Genomic DNA, 21,878 nt, shown 5'->3' with positions numbered 1-21,878 from the left:
ACTGTGGCCAAATCAGAGGGACACCAGGTAAGGACTCCTCTTGATGATTATCTGCCCTTAGGGGCACAGTGACCCATGAAACCACCTTACATAGATATTTATCTTTCAGGCATATATATCTAAAAATATCTAAAAATATATAAATATAGATATAGATATATATCAAAGGTGTATTTCGGACAAATGTATACATGGCAATTGTATCTGAAAGTTTTCATGTACCCATTTTTTTTTTCAATATCCAATCAGATACGCTTTTTGATCAGAGAGAGTGAGAGAGACTTTTGGCTTTTAAAATACTTTTAATAAATATCAGTACAGAAACACAGAAAAGAAAAGAAATATATAAATTCCACAGCAGTTGGCCACCCCAACAGTTCATTTATAATAGCCCAGTGCTGCATAAATTGTTTCAAATCACTTATAAGAGTACAATATATAAACTCCAAATGAAGACACGAAACCCCTAAACATCTAAAATAATAATAATAATAATACATTTGCAACCCCAGTACCAATAAATTACTATCATCTACTTTTATAATGGACATCTTTGCTTGACCCAAAATAAAGTTTTCAAGGCATACAACAGATCTCTTTGTGAACCTATACTTAACAGTAAAATAAATACAGTAGGAGAAAAATCAAGGGATAATAACTTAAAAATACCCTGAAGTAAAACAAATAATGTCTGTCACCTGGAACAAGTAGGAAACATGAAAAAAATGTCTCCTTCATGTTGGACCTGACATGGACACCTGCAGAGTCAAAAATGATGCACAAACATTTTCATGGCTATAGCTCCATGAAGAACTGACCATTGGAGATCATCCTTCCTTTCTGCAATTGGAGGCTTGTATACAGTTCACCAGGCTGGATGAATGGAGTCCGCCACCAGAAGCTGTCTCCTCCATACTGTATTGGGATAATCAACAAGCATTCAAAAATGATGAATCTTTACTGCAAACATATACAATGACTTATGGCCTACGGTATTAAAAGTAAGTTCAGAAGATCCATTGAAGGCAAGCAAACTGCCAGGCTTCACAACATCCCAATCCACAACGGAAGTAACAGGCAAGAAAATAGAAACATTAGCATAATCAGGAATTAGTATAATCAAGGAGGCAAGTGTCCAGACTGACAATATTGTCCCTAGAAAGGACGATTCCACCAGTGATAAAAACCAAGAAATTCAATCAACCAAATGAAAACCAAGCTTGACAGCCAAGATATCTGCTGAGACACATGCAAAATTAGTAAAATCAATTAAATGAACCAGTTTTGTTACACCTGTTGCAATAAAGGAAGAGACAAGACTCCTAGAAACAAGACTAGGAATCCTCCCAAGAAGGTTTTAAGCAAGTGGTTCATCAAGCAGTCCTGGGAACTCCAGCCTATCCAGAAGCCTCAGCTTAAAAAATCTCCAAGCACTAAAAAGGCTTTAATTAGAAAAGTTAACACCTCAAAACTGAGGTAACCAGGGTCAACCAAAAAAGTTCCTGAGCAAAAGCCAAACTCCCCACCTGCCAAAGAAAAGCAAAGGGCAGTTGCTTCCAAGAAACAGGCTCATCCCCAAGCAACAGCTGTTGCAGCAACTGTACCCAAAAGTAGAGATTCTGCTCAAAGGATTAGTGAGACCTTGACCCCTTGCCACATCCACAGTTACAAAATACTCTGCCTGTGTCGGCCATCCCAGAAAAAGTCTAAAAGAACCTTGTGAACTTTTTCTAAAAGGACTGGAGGGGGACACAAAACAATACACTTATGCCACAACACAGAGGCAATTTAATTATTTAATAATTAGTAACACACACCCTTGGAATGAGAGTTGAGGCAAACAGCACTTCCACCTTTGCAACCTCCCCTCTAACTTTTCCATAACTCTCTCCCAAATCTGACCCAAAATATCATCTGGTCCCAGCATATTTCCCATGCCTTAAAGCCAGATCACCTCCACAGTAGTCTTCCCTGGCAAAGTTAGAGGGTGGGAGATCACCCAAGCCCCCAGCAGGAGTGTCTCACGCTTTCCCCAATTTATGCCAGCTGACGAATCCTGCTTGAAAGAATACGGACGTTCAGTCAAAACCTGGACATTGCAATCATGAGTAATAAGCATAGTCATGTTGTCAGCATATGCAGAGACTTTCAAGGCAGCACAAGCTGGTATAGGAAGAGAAGGGCAAGAAAGGTGGTTTTGCAACATAGAATCATAGATTATTAGGGTTAGAAGGGACCTCTGGAGATCATCTAGTCCAACCCCCTGCTCAAAGGGGGATCAATCCCCAACTGGCCCCCTCAAGGATTGAACTCACAACCCCGGGTTTAGTAGGCCAATGCTCAAACCACTGAGCTATCCCCCTCATGCATAACAGGAGCTTGATAGAAAGAACATTCAATAGCCCAGACAGGTTGCACCCTCTATGATTCCCCTACAGACTGGAAAGGGGATGCTCAAAACACCATTAATCTTAAGTAGACTATATATCTCAATATAGAGTAACTGAAAGCAGGAGACAAACCTGGGCCCAAAACCAAAAGCAACAAGGGTACAAAACAAATATTCATCATCTACACTATCAAAAGCCTTCTCTCCATAAAGGGGAATCAACCCAATGTGCAAATCAAATATTTTTGAGGTCAAAATTACATCCCGCAAGCGAACAAGGTGATCAAAAATGGACCTGTTGGGGATGCAATATGTCTGATCAGGGTGAACTACTAAACAAATCACAGTTTTCAATTTATTTGCTAAGACCTTTGAACACAGTTTATCGTCCAAGCAAAGCAGGGAAACAGATCTCCAATTCTTCACCTCCCCAAGGCCCCCTTCTTAGGCAACAGGTAGGAACCGCTTGATGACAAATGAGAGGCAGTATCTCCTCTCCAATGCACTCCTGAAAAACCTGGAGCAAGTTAGGCTCAGGAAAGATCCAAAAGGCCTTATAAAACTCAACAGGCAAACCATTAATACCATTAAGGCCACAAGTCAATTCTGAGAGTGTCAGGTCCTGTTCAAGTCTGTCCACATCCAACGTTGAGATCCTAGGAAGATCTTCAAGGAGCCACCAACACTCAGACAGAGACACAGGCTCAGCTGCATACAGGTCTGAGAAAAAATTCACAGCAAAGTTCCTAATCCCCACAGGAGCTGAAAGCACTTGGCCTGAAAATGTCTTGAAATGGCCACTCATTTTCTGGTTGGTATGTTTCTCTTCCAGGTCAGAGAAAAGCTGAGTAGGCACATCCATTTGAGAAAGGCCCTGAAATCGGGCCCTGACCAATGCACCCTGAACGTTGCTACCCAACAGATCTTGCAGGAGCAGTTTTTTTGTCTTTCAAGCTCTCATGTAACCAGAGTCATTACTGCCATGAAAGACTTTTTCAAGTTCCACAATCCCCAACTCTAACTCCTTCATACTCCCACGCAGCAGACCAGGGTTGTCTGCTGCATGTATTGCTGATAAAAATATTTAATATTTATTTTACTCACCTTCCACCACTGCCTTAGGGAGTGGAAAACATCCTTTGAGGCAATCCAGTCTCCCCCAAAATAGTTGAAAGAGTCCTGAAAGTGAACATCTTTTAAAAGGTCACCATTCCCAAGGGCCACCTGCATTTTCTTATTTCTTTCACCTGCATTTTCCAATTAACCACTTGTGTCAGACTCCCACAACAAAAACAGGCCATGTCTTCAGTGGCAACAAACACAGTGTAGTCACACTCCCTAATCCTATAGTTGAGGGAAACTTTTGACACTTTGGAAGCATTGTTTAATACCATATAAACCTGCCCACAAAAGGACAAGACATGCTGAACCTCTGGGGCTGTTCAGTCTAAAGGAAATCTCCTAATAGCACACCAATCTTACTCAGCAGGTCTCTGGCCATCTGCTCATTTCCTAATAAAGGAAAGACATTAGAGATAGTGACTTTAACAGCAGGTGTTGAGAGGGGCACTACAGGGACTGAAACACACCACACAACAATCCCCTTCACAGCCACCTGCTCAACAAGGCTCAACGTGGCAACAAGGGAGGCCTACCACACATTTTAAAAAATGGTCACCTTCGTCACAGCTAGAAAACGCGCCTCCACAGAGGCAGATTCTGGAGTTAAAATCTGCAACCCAGGGCCCTGGTTAAACCCTGAGAATCCACAACAAACTGAATCCATGCCAGCCCGGAGGACAGACAAAAGCCTGCTAAAACAAAAGAAATCCTAAAATTAAACCCACAACAATCACAAAACTAAACACACACAGAGACAATCACAAATTCTCCATTTACTCAACAGAAAGAGACACAGAGAGAACAGCAAAGCACACCAATGCTCAGTCTCACTCCCACAATCTCCTGAGACAAATAGAGATATTTTTGTATTAGTATATTACAGAAGAAAAGATACATTTGACAGACAAGACTATGGAAAATAGTCGCCGGGATATTGCATGGCTAACTCCATCATTGGAGACTGAGATGTCTGTCAAATTTAAATCAAATGTCTTTCCAGCTCAAGATGTTGCATTGCAGAGGCAATTCCAATATTTTGAAATTGTTTTCATCCTGAATCTGGATGAAAAGTTACAATTTGGAATTTTTTTGTAGAATGAAATGTTCCAAAAAATTTAAACTCAGAAATGGCAAAACATTTCATTCTGATCAAAACTAATGCTAGTCAGAACCCAGAATTCCTGTTCCATGGTAATTTCCAAAGTTTCTTCATTATTATTATTATTACTCTGAATCAGAACAAAAAATAAATAAAGATTTCAGAACTTCTTTCAGAACAAAATTCTGAAATTTCATAGAGAAAAAATAGAAAAGACAGCCAGCCAGCCTGAATTGTTTCCTGTAATAGTTTTAATAGAACCAACACGTTCCTATGGAACTGTTCTGTTAGAAAATTTTCAATCAGTTCTAGTTCCAATGTTTCAAAATGAAATATTTCATTTCAAAATGTCAATTCAAAATGAAAACAGTTCAGTGTCAAGTGACATTTGACTGAGTTCTAGTGCCAGCAATACACTTGTTAATTGTGGGACCTCGAACAAGCCACATCCTCGTCCCATGCCTCAGTTTCTCCATCTTGAAATGGAGAAAATGACACCAGCTGAAATTTGTTGGAAATGGAATTTCCATTCCATACAAACTCCAGAAATGTCCTTTCATCCCAAATAAGAACCAAACATTAAAATTTACTGATTTTTTTCTAAAATATTTCATTTCAGAATCGTCAAAATTACCTCATTGAAACAAAATGTTTTTATAAGATTCAAATGCTTCTTGTTGCTTTTATCATTATATTACAGACACGATGATATGAAAAATGAGAGCTGGTAGCCCCTGTGATTTTTTGGGGCATTCTAAAACATCTCTAAGAGTTTTACAGACCGTTTTTTGCATTTTAATATTGTGAAAGTGTCAGACCAGACGGCTACAGGAGAGGGCATGAAGGAAGGTGTATTAGCCTCAACCGTTGGGATCTGGAAGTGGGCGGGCTTTAAAGGACCTTCCCCAGCCTAAGGGGCAGGGCCAAGTCTAGCTTTTTTGCTGCCTGAAGGGTTAATTAGTAATAGTATTTATGTATATCTGAGCTGTGATTTCGTGCCCTATCCAAGATCACAGCCTTATTGTGCTTGCCAAGGCTTGCACATACAAAATGAGATGATCCTGACTCAATGGCATTGACATTCTAAAGATATAAAGGCAACAAAAAGTAGGAAGAGAATCCAAGGCACAGAGAAGTGAGGTAATTTCCCCAGGCCACACAGTAGAGACATGGCAGAGTGAGGTCACAAATCTACATTTCCTGTGCCCAGTCCACCAGACCTTGCTGCCTCAGGCTGGGAAGGAAGGAGAACAGAGCTGTTATACTATCTAAATGCAACTGCATGGCTGAATTGGATCATTGATTAGAACTTAGCATGTATACTGTACTGGATGACTGATATGCAGTGAGAAAGAAGCAGCTATATTGTAGAAAGGGGAAAAGAAGTCAGTAGAACCTCTGGGGCTGAAAGGAGCAGCCATACTATATAAAGACCTGTAGGTGGCTGCAGAAAACAAGGGATACAAAAGGAGCAACTATAGGGTTAGATTCTCAGTTCTAGTAAGCTGATGTAGCTCTGTTAATTTCAATGGGGCCACACCCATTTCCCGCAGCTGGGAATCTGGGCCATTGACTCCAGTGGGACTATAGCTGATTCCCAGCATCTGGGTCTGCCCCACTGATCCAATGGAGCTACATCAATTTACATCAGAGGAGAATGTGGCCCACTGACTCCACTGGAGCTATGTCAATTTTAACCAGCTGGCAATCCGCTCCGCTATTTTACACTACTGGAGAATGTAGCCCAGAATGTTTGAGTTGGGAGCAAAATGAAAGGTTGATAAATGGGCTGTGATACTGCAAAGTGACCACCCGGGCAGAGCATATTGGCCACTAGATGTCAGCAGATTATACCTAATGTGAAAGAGAGATTTGCCACAACCACTAGATGGCAGCATTGTGTCAAGAATGAGTCATGGACATCTAGTTCTTGAAATAAAGGATGACTATTGGAAAAGGGCTGTGCATTATGACGGCCCATTATCCCTCAGAAAGGTAAACTATGCTTCATCACGCTGTGAATCATTTTCCCCCAGAGACCCATGAGACTGTTTCACTAAATGCAATTACATTTTGGAAAAAACAACTCAAGTCACAACGGGCATTGCTAAGAGCAGAGCTTTGGAGACACAAAATTGTCCATAATGGTAATGGGTTGAGTTTAAAAGTTTGGGACTCATTTGTACTTATGCAAACCTTTGAACTGGACAGGGAATAACAATCTTCCACAATAAAAAAGATATTGATAGACTTATTCTTCCCTCAAGACACCGATATAATTCAGGTCAGTGTGGGACAGCTTTCCTCAGAAAACTTACTGATGGAAATGCTTCCTTCTGGGAACCAGATGTGGACAATATACTGTGATGCATAAATGCAATGGTTATATAGACTATGTCAGAATATGTACATTAATTGATGTGTGTACACACACAAATGTGCATGTGTATCCTTCTGCACAAACCACTGTTCTCTTCTGCCTGGTTTCAGACATTCTGAAATTTGCTCTTTTTTACACTTTGTAGAACAGGTTTTCTTCAGCTCACGCAATAACCAGTACTTCCAAAGCCACAATAGTGTTGGCACCTGACAATCAGAAAGTCTGGGATTTCCAGAGGAAGCAAAGGGAAATAAGCCCCCAAATCACAGTTGGATGTGGGTGGGTGCCTAACTCCCTTAATCTCCTTTGAAAATCTCAGCCAGACTTCATATTTGGTCAAGGATTAGTTCCAATATTAGAGCCTCAGCTATGCAGTGTAATGATATTTCAGACTGAGAAGAGGGACTCAGTTCAAACACGTCTTCACAGCTGCTTTATCCTCCCTCCAACCTTGAATACTTGGTTATGCACAATTTTTTTTCTGAGTGTTCTGCTTTTTCGGGAGGGGCTCTCTGCAGATAAAGTTGGGGGAACTATGGGAGAGGAGCATTTTATTTTGGAACCATGCCAAAAGTCTTCAAACACAGTTGGACAATAAGGGCCCAAAAGATAGAAGTCCCTTCTCAAACTTCCTGCCTCTAACTTCACAGGAATTTTTTCAGGCTCAGTGTTGTGAAATCCTGAGTGACGCTGGGGAAGAAGAAAGGCCCAGTCAATGAGATCGTTAATAAATCCAGTTAAGATTGCAGGCGATCTTCATAATTCTGTTGAGATCTGTTGAAGTTATTCAAAGTAACCTAAAGAAATTAGGCACTGATCTGCCAATGGGAGTTGGGTGCCAAACTTCCGTAGATTGTTCTGAAAATGGCAGCCTAAATCATGCCTACGTTCTGCAGCACAACTTTTCTGAAGACCCCCTTCACCTCTTTGTTCCTCTGATTGTAGATGATAGGGTTGAAAGTTTATGCTAGGCCCCCTTTTCCCTGTGTTCATATTGTTAAGGACTCAGCTCCTTCCCAGGGGTACATTTGCTGGGCTCAGATGCCCCAAATGCCCTAGCAAAAGTCCCTGTGTCCATTGCAATCACTTGGGCTTCTCTGATTTGTTAGAAGAAATGCTGGCCAGACCATATGGATCATGAGTTCTAGGGTTAATTCTTGGGTCTGCTGCAGACCCACTAGATGAAATTGCCCCCATTCACTTCTCTCAGAGTGCTTCACTCTGTGCATTGTCCTGTTATAAGAAGTACTGATGAGAGAAATCTGGGACACCAAACCTTCCACCTCCTAAGCCTACATCACCAGTCGATCCTCTACTTTCCAGACATTTCCTAGCTGAACAGTGCTTAAAGCAATTGCTCAGGCCCGATCTCCTCCCTTTGAAGTCAAGGGGTATTAGGTCACATCTCATCTTTCATGACTTGAAATTGTTCCCAGGATACTTGTTGTTAGGACCTGCAGTAGTTTCCTGATAGGTGACACTGTCATATGGCCGTGCCAACAGTAGAGCTGGTTATGGGCTAGAGACACCTCTGCCTACTCTCTGGTCTCTCTGAAAGCACCCACCTCAGGTGTTGAGCCGCTTGCCCTCATCAGTCTCAGGGAAGAATCTCACACTCCTTCCACTCTCAGACCAGGACCTAGGTACTCTATCCCGCATATATTCCACATACGAACTGCTTATCACCCTGCAGGTCCAATTGGGCTTCAGGCACCAGTGACTAGTGACATTGACCAATACTCACCTGAAAAAAAGTATGTTTTAAGCAATTGGAATGAACATTTAAAAATAGATTTCAAAGCAACAAACAACCTACACAAATATAATCAAAGGGCTTCAGCTGGTTGCCTGCAGGTGTCAGGTAGGACTTTTTTCCCCAATGCACAGTTGGTTTGATGGATTCTGTTTCTCTCCTCCCCTTCATTTGAAGCATCAGATTTTGGCCTCAGCTGGAGCTGGGGCACTGGATGGGGTGGGCCACTGCTTTGAGGTGGCCCACAGAATCCCTTTTTCTAGATGCCTGGCTGGTGCGTCTGGCTCACATGCTCCAAGCACTATTTATCACCTAATTTGGGGTGGAGAAGGAATCTCCCTAGCTCGTATTCTCAGGGATCTTGGGGATTTTGCAGACAGTCCTGTTGCTTTTCCTCTTACCTTTTTAATGCAGTTGTGATTTCTAGTCCCTTCTCCAGAAATTAGCCCCTTCCAATTGTCATCAATGCACTGCTCTTTGTGGCGTTGCAAGAGCTACTAATGTGGCCACACCAGTGCATTTGCTGCTAACAGTATAAACACGGGGCAGCGTTTTCCCTGCTGCGGTCTCCGAGGGCTGGTTTAACTCCCAGCGCTCTACATCTGCAAGTGTAGAAATGCCCTTAATTGATGCAACCACCTGTGTTTGCTCTTCCCCACACAGATGCCTTTGGCCCAGGTAGCTCCTATTTAACAATAAGAAAGATCTAACCCACAACACTAAGATTGTAGCGCAAGGATTTTTTTTTCTTGAAAAATATCCTCCCTACCACTTACCCCAGGGAACAATTTATATCCTTGGCCCTCAGGCTCTAATAATTGTGGAACCACAGCATAGAACAAGGCAGCCAGCAGGGCCGGATACAATGAGGCTATTGAGCTGGGGCCCATGTGGGTGTACATCATGGGGCTCATAGGAGTAGGGCCCAAACTGGGATGTTGGGGTCAAGAGTCAGTCGTGGCTCAAAGTCCCATCTTCCTCACAGTTCTAGAGAGGGATAATGGAGTCCTGGGTTCTAGGTCCATAACCTGTCTCCATGGAAGAGAAGACCAATTTCTAAGCTCTTCCCCATTGACAATTCTGTGGCTCCCCAGTTCCCACCACTGCAATTTCTGAAAGGAGCCATAGACAGACAAAACCTTCATTGCAAGTGAAACCCACTTGCCAGTGTGTGTAGAGTATCCCCCTCTGTGCTCCATCTGTGCAGGATATGAACCTGGTACAAGGAGTACTAAAAGGCATTGTCCCTTTAGCTTAAGCTGGAACAGCTCATGTTAAAAACTAACAGAGACACTTTCAGTGTCAAGGAAACACACAGATCCTCTGCACATGGCGATCCTGGCTCCCAGCCCTGAGCTCAGCCCATGAAGTCCCCCTGCCTCTCAGTCTTTGGTCTCACTTGAGTTTCATGAAACAGCAGAAACTCCCAGAGAAGTTAACTTTTGCCTTTGAGCCTCTGCTTCTGAGCATGAACAGGGCTCTGGGGAGTGACTCACCAACCATCCTTAGAGAACAGACATGGATAAATCTTCTAGCCACAGCACCAGCTCTTTTCTGCCAGAGACACCCAGAGTCAGCCATGCAGCTCATAGGCAGCGAGCAAGAGGTCTGCATTTATTGATATTCAGTCTCAGTGAGAACAATAAAAGGGCTCTTCAGTAACTGAGCATTTGGCATCCAGATACTACAGTGATTGTGGCATTAGTTGTAGACAGACAGAGAGATTAGACAGAAGTTTCAATGATGTAATTCTTTCTGCGACCAGCAGTATTCTGAAGTTGGAAAACAAACGCAACATCAGCTGGGCAAAAGCCACACTTCTCAGCACAGTAAGTTGATTGCTGTCATTAAATCCCTGAGGTTTTTAAGGGGTTGAATTTTCCATAAACACGTGAAAGAAAATGTCACATTTTACTGTGAATTAAATCAGCCTGGTATAACTAATTTCATTGTACCCAGGGGCAAACTCATTTTGATAATTTGTATCTTTTTTACATAATGGGAAAGGTGGGATCTGAATGAAGAGCTTGGTCCCAGTTTCTGCACTGCCAGTGTCTTGCTCTGTGACTTTGGGCAAGTGACTTAACATCCATGTCCTCCATTCCCCAGTTTGTAGAATGGGTGTAAATCACGAACAAGCACAGGGAGTTCAGTGGGATTGGGCTGCTGTCAGTGAGGTCAGATTCAGGCCTTTAGTCTCTCTCAGCCATTTGGGGCCAGATTTTTAAAAGTATTTAGGCACCTAGTGGGATTGTGATACCTAAAACCCATTGAAATCATTGGATGTTAGGCACCTCTATGCTTTTTAAAATCCCATTCTTCACCTTATACCTTTAAAAACCTGGCCTTCATTTTTAATCCACTGCATGGTCCAGTGGAAGGAAGAACTTAGCTCCAGTTAGAGCTGGTCAGGAATTTGTCAGTGAAATGTTTTTTGGTCAGAAAATGCAGATTGTCAAAACCAAAGCGTTTTTCCAAAATGTATCAGTTCCAATGCAACTTTCATCGGGAAATTTTTCAGGTCCAGGGTGGAATTTCTGCTCAGAATAAGAGAGCAATCCACCCCAGAATTGCCCAGTGGTTAAAGCTCTCACCTAGGATGCGAGAGAACCAACTTCATGTGTCTCCTCTCAATCAGGCAGATCAGGAACACAAAGGCTATGTTTCTACAGCTATAAAAGCCCCATGGAATGGCCGTGGCTGGCAGCTGCAGGTTTTTTATCGCCGTGTAGACATATCCAAACTGCCCACATCCCAGGTGAGTGCTGCAGCCATCAGTGAATGTCTGTTTCCCAGCAAGTGGGTAAATGGGTCTCTCTCTTTTCTTTTTTTGTGAAAAAAACAAAAGGTATCATTTTCATTGCACATCAAATCAAAATCAAATGTTTGGAATTCTCTTTTTCTGGCCAGCCCTAGCTCTGCCATGTCAAGATGTTGTCTAACTACAGGCACATCACTTGATGTCTTTGTGCCTCACTATCCACAGAGTCATAGATTCCAAGGCCAGAAGGGAGCATTGTGATTATCTAGGGTGACCTCTTGTATAACACAGGCCATAGAACTTCCCTAAAATAATTCCTAGAGCAGATTTTTTTAAAACAGCCAATCTTGATTTAAAAATTGTCAGTGACGGAGAATCCACCACGACCCTTGATAAATTGTTCCAATAGTTAATTACTTTCACTCTCTAAAATGTTCACCTTATTTCCAGTCTGAATTTTTCTGTCTTCAGCTTCCAGACATTGAATTGTGTTATACCTTTCTCTGCTAGATTGCAGAGCCCATTATTAAATATTTGTTCGCCATGTAGATACTTAGAGACTGTAATCAAGTCAACCCTTAAGCTTCTCTTTGTTTAGATAAATAGATTGAGCTCTTTGAATTTATCTCTGTAAGGCATATTTTCTAATCCTATAATCATTCTTGTGGGCCTTCCAGAACCTTCTTCAATTTATCAACATCCTCCTTTAATTGTGGCACCAAAACCTGATATAGTATTCTAACACTAGTCACACCAGTGCCAAGAGTCACTCAAGAATTCTAAAGGAACACAAATATGAAATTGCAGAACTACTAACCATGGTATATATCCTATTGCATAAATCAGCCTCTGTACAAGATAACCGGGGGATGGTTAATGTAATGCCATTTTTTAAAAAAAGGCTCCAGAGGTGATCCTAGCAATAAAAGGCCAGTGAGCCTTACCTCAGTACCAGGAAATTTGGTTGAAATTGTGGTATAGAACAGAATGATCAGACACATAAATGAACACATTACATTGGGGAAGAGTCAACATGGCTTTTGTAAAGGGAAATCATGTCTGATCAATCTATTATATTTCTTTGAGTGTGTCAACAAATATGTGGACAAGGGTGATCCAGTCCATATAGTGTACTTGGACTTTCAGAAAGTCTTTGACATGGTCCCTCACCAAAGGCTATTAAGCTACATAGGCAGACATGGTATAAGAAGGAAGGTCCTCTCATGGATCAGTTAAAAGATAGGAAATAAAGGGTAGGAATAAAAGGTCAGATTTCACAGTAGAGTGAGGTAAATAGAGGGGTCACCCCAATGATTTGTACTGGGAGCAGTGCTGTTCAACATATTCATAGATGATCCAAAAAAAGGCATAAGCAGTTATGTGGCAAAGTTTGCAGATGGTCCAAAATTACTCAAGATCGTTAAATCCAAAGCAGACTCTGAAGAGTTACAAAGGGAACTCACAAAACTTGGTGACCAGTCATCTTAACTTCAGTATCAGAAAATATAATGAAGCAGATAATAAAGCAATCAATTTGCAAACATCTAGACGATAATAAGGTAATAAGTAACAGTCAGCATGAATTTGTCAAGAACAAATAGTGTCGAACCAACCCGATAGCTTTCTTTGATAGGGTAACAAGCCTTATGGATGGGGGTAAGTGGTAGATGTTCTATATCTTGACTTTAGTTAGGCTTTTGATACTATCTCCCATGATTGTCTCATAAACAAACTATGGAAATTCAACCTAGATGGAGCAACTATAAGGTGGGTGCATAATTGGTTGGAAAACTGTTCCCAGAGAGTAATTATCAGTGGTTCACAGTCATGGTGGAAGGGGATATCGGGTGGGGTCCACTGGGATCAGTTCTGGGTCCCGTTCTGTTCAATATCTTCATCAATGATTTAGATAATGGCATAGAGAGTACACATAAAGTTTGCAGATGATACCACACTGAGAGGGGTTGCAAGTGCTTTGGAGGATAGGATTATAATTTAAAATGATCTGGACAAACTGGAAAAATGGTCTGAAGTAAATAGGATGAAATTCAATAAGGACAAATGCAAAGTATTCCTCTTGGGAAAGAACAATCACTTGCACACATACAAAATGGGAAATGACTGCTTAGGAAGTAGTACTGCGGAAAGGGATCTGTGGGTCATAGTGGATCATAAGCTAAATATGAGTCAACGGTGTAACATTGTTGCAAAAAATGCAAACCTCATTCTGGGATGTATTAGCAGGAGTTCTGCAAGCAAGACACGAAAAGTAATTTTTCCGCTCTACTCCGCACTGATTAGGCCTCAGCTGGCATTTTGTGTCCAGTTCTAGGCGCCACATTTCAGGAAAGATGTGGAAAAATTGGAGAAAGTCCAGCAAATAGCAACAAATATTATTAAAGGTCTAGAAATCATGACCTGTAAATATTGATTGAAAATATTGGGTTTGTTTAGTCTGGAGAAGAGAAGATTGAGAGGGGATATGATAATTTTCAAGTACATAAAAGGTTGTTACAAGTAGGAGGGAGAAAATTTGTTGTTCTTAACCTCTGAGGATAGGACAAGAAGCAATGGGCTTAAATTGCAGCAAGGGCTGTTTAGTTTGGATATTAGGAAAAACTTCCTAACTCTCAGGGTAATTAAGCACTGGAATAAATTGCCTAGAGAGGTTGTGGAATCTCCATCATTGGAGATTTTTAAGAGCAGGTTAGACAAACACCTGTCAGGGATGATCTAGATAACACATAAATGCAGGTGACAGGACTGGATGACCTCTCAAGGTCCCCTCCAGTCCTATGATTCTATGATTTTGGCAAGAAAATAGCAGATTAAATTAAAGGTTAACAAAGGCAAAGTAATGCACACTGGAAAACATAATCCGAACTATTCATACAAAATGATGGGGTCTAAATTAGATGTTACCATTAAAAAAAAAAAATCTTAAAGTCATTGTGGAGAGTTCTCTGAAAACATCTGCTCAATGTGCAGCAGGAGACAAAAACACTAACAGAATGTTAGGAACCATTAGGAAAGGGATGGATAATAGTGTGGAGAAGGGAGTATTGAACCCAGGCTTTCTAGATTTTGAGGGAGATCTTTAACCACTGAGCTAAACATTATGTGGGGAACCCTATCTACCTTTGTACTGGGTGGGTTCAGGTATGCCATGAGAGCACCTACTGGATTGGGCACTGTAGGTGAGATAGGCATAGGAACACCTATTTTGAGGTCCTACTGGGTCTGGGGCATAAACCTGGATGCCAAGACTGAGGCAACTTCTCGGCCTGCTCACCAGCAGGTTTTTAGATGCCCAGAGAACTTTACCAGTGGAAAGTAGGGCACCTAGGCCCAGATGTTTAAAGGTATTTAGGTGCCTAATGGGATTTTCAAATGCACCTGGTAGCCTAACACCCATTGAAATCAATGAATTTTACACACCTAGAGACTTTTGAAAATCCGACCCGGTGCCTAAATTCATTTAACAATCTGGCCACTGGCCCCGATGGACTGTAGTCATCTACGGGGTAAGGTATCAGATGAGTGCGGGTTTTGTGATTTCCAGTGGGGCACAAATACTGGACTGAACTGCCTAAAATGGCATTTAGGGGCCTAAGACTCTTTGTGAGTCAAGGCCTTAAAAACATAAGACTGGCCATACTAGGTCAGACCAATTGTCCATCTTGCTCAGTCTCCTGTCATCCGATTGTGGCCTATGCCGGGTGCTTCAAAGGGAATGAACAGAACAGCAATCATCAGATGATCCATCCCCTGTCATCCACTCCCAGCTTCTTAGTCAGTAAAAGAACCAGAGAGGGCTTAAAATAAACACAAGCAGTAGGTCTGTTGAATAAGAAGCTGCCAATAAGTAGAGCCCCATGAACCTGCATTGTAAACATTGTAATTACATGGTGATGGTGAAGAAAGGGAAGGATCTTGTTATTTTCCTGAGCTGCCATATGTGTCCTGCAGAGTAATAAAACCATTCTCCATCTATCTTTTGATTCTCCTTCTATTACCATTGCCCATTTCTCTTCCCTCTGCAGTGTACATCTACAGAAGAAATGTCCAACCAAACCATCGTGACTGAGTTCCTTCTCCTGGGATTCTCTGATGTGTGGGAACAGCAGATTTTACACTTCCTGGGGTTTCTAGTGATTTACCTGGCAGCCCTGGTTGGGAATCTTCTCATCATCACCGTCATAGCCCTCGACCAGCACCTTCACACCCCCATGTACTTTTTCCTGGGCAACTTATCCTTCCTAGACCTCTGCTATATCTCAGTCACGGTCCCCAAGTCCATGGCTGACTCCCTAACCAACAACAGACTCATCTCTTTCTCTGGATGTGTCACCCAAGTCTTTCTAGTTATAACTTTTACAGCAGCAGAGCTGGCCTTTCTCACGGTGATGGCGTATGACCGCTACATTGCAATATGCCGCCCTCTGCATTACAAGGTGACTATGAACAGAGGTGCTTGTGCCCAGTTGGCAGCTGGTTCATGGATCAGCAGCATGATGTGCTCTCTATTACACACTGCTAATACCTTTAGGTTACATTTCTGCGGGTCCAATGTTATCGCTCAGTTTTTCTGTGATATCCCACAGTTGCTAAAGATCTCTTGCTCTGATACACACGCTAATGCAATAGTCATGATTGGTCTTGGATCACTTCTAGATGTGGTCTGCTTTGTATTGATAATTGTGTCCTACATTCACATCTTCTCCACGGTGATGAGAATCCCCTCTGAGCAGGGCAGGTACAAAGCCTTCTCCACCTGCATCCCACACCTGGTTGTTTTTTGTTTATTTATGAGTACAGCATCATTTACATACATGAGGCCCAGATCGATGTCTTCAACATCTCTAGATCTGATGGCTGCTGTGTTTTATTGTGTGGTGCCACCACTAATGAATCCCATCATTTACAGTCTAAGAAACAAAGAGATAAAAGAGTCTCTATGGAAAATAATAGGCAGGATATTTTTTTCTCAAAAGAAATGAACTCCTCACACTGAACTCTTACTGTCCACCTGGAATAAAGTATTCCCATCCTCCACCTTATGTAATAGTTCAGGCTGACTTTGTTTGAGGACCAGCTTATGTTCATGTTAGGATCAGAACCTCATAGACTCATAGACTCATAGACTTTAAGGTCAGAAGGGACCATTATGATCATCTAGTCTGACCTCCCGCATGATGCAGGCCACAAAAACTGACCCACCCACTCCTGGAATAATTCTCTCCCTTGACTCAGCTGTTGATGTCCCCAAATCATGATTTAGAGACTTCAAGTCACAGAGAATCCTCCAGCAAGCGACCCCTGCCCCAGGCTGCAGAGGAAGGTGAAAAACCTCCAGGGCCTCTGCCAATCTACCCTGGAGGAAAATTCCTTCCCGACCCCAAATATGGCGATCAGCTGAACCCCGAGCATGCGAGAAAGATTCTCCAGCCAGACCCTCCGGAAAAAAGTTCTCTGTAGTAACTTTTAATATCCCATCATTGACCATTATTACTAATTACTAGCGATGGCACGTTATTAACCTATTGACTAAAATCACGTTATCCCATCAAACCATCCCCTTCATAAACTTATCAAGCTTAATCTTAAAGCCAGAGAGGTCTTTCACCCCCACTGTTTCCCTCGGAAGGCTGTTCCAGAACTTCACCCCTCTGATGGTTAGAAACCTTCGTCTAATTTCAAGCCTAAACTTCCCGACGGCCAGTTTATATCCATTTGTTCTCGTGTCCACATTAGTACTGAGCTGAAATAATTCCTCTCCCTCCCTGGTATTTATCCCTCTGATTTATTTAAAGAGAGCAATCATATCCCCCCTCAGCCTTCTTTTGGAAAAGGTAAACAAACCGAGCTCCTCGAGTCACCTTTCATACGACAGATTTTCCATTCCTCGGTTCATCCTAGTGGCTCTTCTCTGTACCCGTTCCAGTTTGTATTCATCCTTTTTAAACATGGGAGACCAGAACTGCACACAGTACTCCAAATGAGCTCTCACCAGTGCCTTGTATAACGGAAGCAGCACCTCCTTATCCCTACTAGATATACCTCGCCTAATGCATCCCAGGACCGCATTAGCTTTTTTCATGGCCACGTCACATTGCCGACTCATAGTCATCCTGCGATCAACCAGGACTCCGAGGTCCTTCTCCTCTTCCGTTACTTCCAACCGATGTATCCCCAGCTTATAACTAAAATTCTTGTTAGTCATCCCTAAATGCATAACCTTATACTTCTCACTATTAAATTTCATCCTATTACTATTACTCCAGTTTACAAGGTCATCCAAATCTCCCTGAAGGATATCCCGATCCTTCTCCGAATTGGCAATACTTCCCAACTTTGTATCATCCGCAAACTTTATCAGCCCACTCCTACATTTGGTTCTAAGGTCAGTAATAAATAGATTAAATAAAATCAGACCCAAAACTGAACCCTGAGGAACTCCACTGGTAACCTCCCTCCAACCTGACAGTTCACCTTTCAGTACGACCCGCTGCAGTTTCCCCTTTAACCAGTTCTTTATCCACCTCTGGATTTTCATATCGATCCCCATTTTTTCCAATTTAACCAATAATTCCTCATGCGGTACTGTATCAAACGCTTTACTGAAATCTAGGTATATTAGATCCACCGCATTTCCTTTATCTAAAAAATCTGTTACTTTCTCAAAGAAGGAGATCAGGTTGCTTTGGCATGATCTACCTTTCGTAAAACTGTGTTGTAATTTGTCCCAATTGCCATTGACCTTAAGGTCCTTAACTACTTTCTCCTTCAAAATTTTTTCCAAGACCTTGCATATTACAGATGTTGAACTAACAGGCCTGTAGTTACCCGGGTCACTTTTTTTCCCCTTCTTGAAAATAGGAACCACATTAGCTATTCTCCAGTCCAACGGTACCACCCCCGAGTTTACAGATTCATTAAAAATTATCGCTAACAGGCTTGCAATTTCTCGCGCCAGTTCCTTTAATATTCTCGGATTAAGATCATCCGGTCCGCCCGATTTAGTCCCGTTAAGCTGTTTGAGTTTGGCTTCTACCTCGGATACGGTAATGTCAACCTCCCATCCTTTATTCCCATCCGTCTCGCTGCCACTATTCCTGAGTCCTTCATTAGCCTCATTAAAGACCAATGCAAAATATTCATTTAGATATTGTGCCATGCCTAGATTATCCTTAATCTCCACTTCATCTACAGTCTTAAGTGGTCCCACTTCTTTTTCCTTTGTTTTCTTCCTATTTATATGGCTATAAAACCTCTTACTATTGGTTTTAATTCCACTCGCAAGGTCCAACTCTACACGGCTTTTGGCCTTTCTCACTCCATCTCTACATGCTCTGACCTCAATAAGGTAGGTTTCTTTGCTGATCCCTCCCATCTTCCACTCCTTGTACGCTTTCTGTTTTTTCTTAATCACCCGTCTGAGACTCTCGCTCATCCAGCTCGGTCTAAATCTCCTGCCTATGAACCGTTTTCCCTTCCTCGGGATACAGGCCTCCGACAGCTCCTGCAACTTCAACTTGAAATAATCCCAGGCGCCTTCCGCCTTTAGATCCATAAATATGTTAGTCCAATCTACTTCCCTAACTAGTTGCCTTAATTTATTAAATTTAGCCCTTTTGAAATCGTAAACTTTAGTCTCCGATTTAATTTTGTTAATCTTTCCATTTAGTTTAAACCGAATTAGCTCATGATCACTCAAGCCAAGGTTGTCCCCTACAACCATTTCCTCAACGAGGTCCTCACTACTCACCAAAACCAAATCTAAAATGGCATCCCCACTCGTCGGTTCATCAACTACTTGATGAAGGAATTCATCAGCTATCACGTCTAGGAAAATCTGAGCCCTATTATTGTTACTAGCATTTGTTCCCCAATCTATATCCGGGAAGTTAAAGTCTCCCATTATTACACAGTTCCTATTAGTATTTACTTCCCTAAAAATGTTAATGAGTTCTCTGTCCATATCCAGGCTAGATCCTGGCAGTCTATAGCACACTCCTAGCACTATCCCAGGGGAGGCTTTAGTAGTTCTTTTACCCAGTGTGAGTATTGCCCAGACAGACTCTGTCTTATCCATTCCATCACTTATTATTTCTTTACAGTTTCTCTCACTGTTGACATACAATGCTACTCCCCCACCTTTTCCTTTGTTCCCCTGACATTTTGCATTTTCTGATTTTGGCTGGGATTTTTTAAAATCTGAAAGAAATTTGGTGAAAAAATTTAAAGCATCTAAGTTCCTCAGGAGCCAAAGTCCAATTTTCAAACAAGACTCAGGCACTTCTGAAAATTTTACTCTTAGGTGCTCAAATCCCAATGAGTTTTCAGTAGAATGTGTGAATCTAATTATCTTTTGGCCCCTTTGAAAATCCTAGGAAGAGCTAATTGCAAATTTTCCATTTTCTAGTTTGAAATATCCACTTAAAATGAACTTTTTTATTTCAAAATGTCATTTCCAAATTTAAAAAAAATGTGTTTTTTTAATTTTAAAATGCTAATTCCAAACTTTTTAAAAATTGAAATATTTTGAATGGGCATTTTGATTTAAAATGCCATTTTAATGTTATTTTAAGTCAAACCGGCAATTCATAATGATTATTTTCATTGTTGTTTTGTTGGTCCCAGGATAAGAAAGAGAGAAGGTGGATGAAGTAATATCTTTTATTGGATCAACTTCTATTGGTGGAAGAGACAAGTTTCCAGGCTATCTGAAAAAGAACTGTGTAGCTCGAAAGTTTGTCTCTTCCAGCAACACAAGTTGGTCTAATTCATAATGACATTTTTTCATTTTCAGTTGACATTTCTAAATGAAAGAATTTTTATTGGAACGTCAAAGCATTTCATTTTGGTAAAAAAAAAAAGAAAAAGAAAAAGAAAACAAATTAGTATTTTTGGTTTTGACATTTCCCAATCAAATTTTTAAGAACTTTTCATTCAGTGAATATTTTTGATGTTTCTATTTTCACCCCATCTAAGATGAAAACAAACATCAAAATACCAGAATTTCTCACAGAATTTTCTGCTTTACAATGAGCTGTAAACCCCAGGCTTTTACTCTAACAACATTTTCACTTTGATTTTACAAGGAGCGGGCTACTGACCTCTTCACACCCCAGGGGAAAGGACTGAGTAGGGAAAAGGGGCCAGTGGGGAGAACCTGGCTGAGGCCTGCACCTCGCCTAATTGATACCCCAGCTCCAGCTCCTCCTCACTGCCCCCCACAGGGGAGGTAGGTGCTTGTTTACCGAGCTCCCCAGCCTATCCATTGAGCAATGAGTCCCTTTTGACTAGGGCTGGGCAGAAAATGTGTTTGTTTTCATAGAAAATTTTGACTTTATGACAAACAACCCTCCCTCTCCAAACTTTCAGCTGAAAATGTAAATTTCTAGTAGGAAATACCACTGCCGTGTCTCATGGGAGTTGCAGTTCGTGTGCCTCAAACTCCCGTTCTCTATTGGACAGGTTCCTTGGCTGGACAACATCTGCACCATGGGATTCCTTCTTCCTAAGTTGCTTTGGTGTATCATGGGAGTCTTCCAGCTGCAATGCCTCATGGGGCGGATGTAGTCTGGCTAGAGATTCCAGCCCATAAAGGAGAATGTGACCACAAGGCAATCAAACTACAGCTCCCATGAGACACTGAAGTGCCATTTTCAAGTAGAGAGATTCACTTTTCACCTGAAAGTTTTCAAACAATGTTGGGCTCTGGGGTGGTGTTTTTCCAGAGATAAGAAACATTTTTTGCAAAAAGATCCATGTGGTTGAAAACTGAATTTTCCATTGAAAAACAGATTTGACAAAAAAAATTCAACCAGTTTTACTTGTGACAGCAGCACAGAGAGACATTGACCAGAAGGTTTGGTGCTCCATTTTCTGCCCTCATCCAGAATAACCATGGGAAGGCATTAGTCCTCTCCCTCTTCCATGCAGCCAGAGGAGATTGTGGATTGTGCAAATAAAACTCACTAGTTTCTTCTCTTGCTGGCGATCAGACAGGAGCCATGGACATTGGAGAATGGATTCTCCTGTCACCCACAAAAGGGGTTCCTGCAGGGCAGGACTGGCACACATTGGCAAGGAACAGGAGGATGTGGAGGTAGTGTATCTAACCACTATCTCTGCTTCTACGTGTTCTTTTGAAAAATAGACTTCAGGCTGAGGTTTTCAAAGGAGCCTAAGGGATTTAGCCTAGGGATTTAGGCACCCAAAACCGAAAACTCCCACAGTGTTTCAGTGGATTGTGCACTCCTGACTCCTTTAGGCACCTTTGAACATTACAGCTCTCTGCCTCTTGGGCTGCTGATCTGGCTGTTTGACGAAGAAAGAAAACAGAACAGGCAGGGGTGGGGCATGGAA

At 41.8% G+C, this 21,878-nt stretch overlaps 2 protein-coding genes across 2 annotated transcripts in view; one reads left to right on the top strand and one right to left on the bottom strand.

The window, feature by feature from the left end:
• Positions 1–21,878, bottom strand: part of LOC135974464 (maestro heat-like repeat-containing protein family member 1) — a 936,803-nt gene that overhangs the window by 435,400 nt on the left and 479,525 nt on the right. The window lies entirely within an intron of this gene.
• Positions 15,566–16,504, top strand: LOC112061378 (olfactory receptor 14A16-like). Its single transcript, XM_024114372.2, has one exon. The coding sequence runs from the start codon at positions 15,566–15,568 to the stop codon at positions 16,502–16,504; it is 939 nt and encodes a 312-aa protein (XP_023970140.2).

The sequence above is a fragment of the Chrysemys picta genome, chromosome 12 (genome assembly GCF_011386835.1).
Source record: "Chrysemys picta bellii isolate R12L10 chromosome 12, ASM1138683v2, whole genome shotgun sequence".
Lineage (NCBI taxonomy): Eukaryota > Metazoa > Chordata > Testudines > Emydidae > Chrysemys > Chrysemys picta.
The sequence above is the reverse complement of the archived record's forward strand: the minus strand, read 5'-3'. Positions and strand labels throughout refer to the sequence as shown.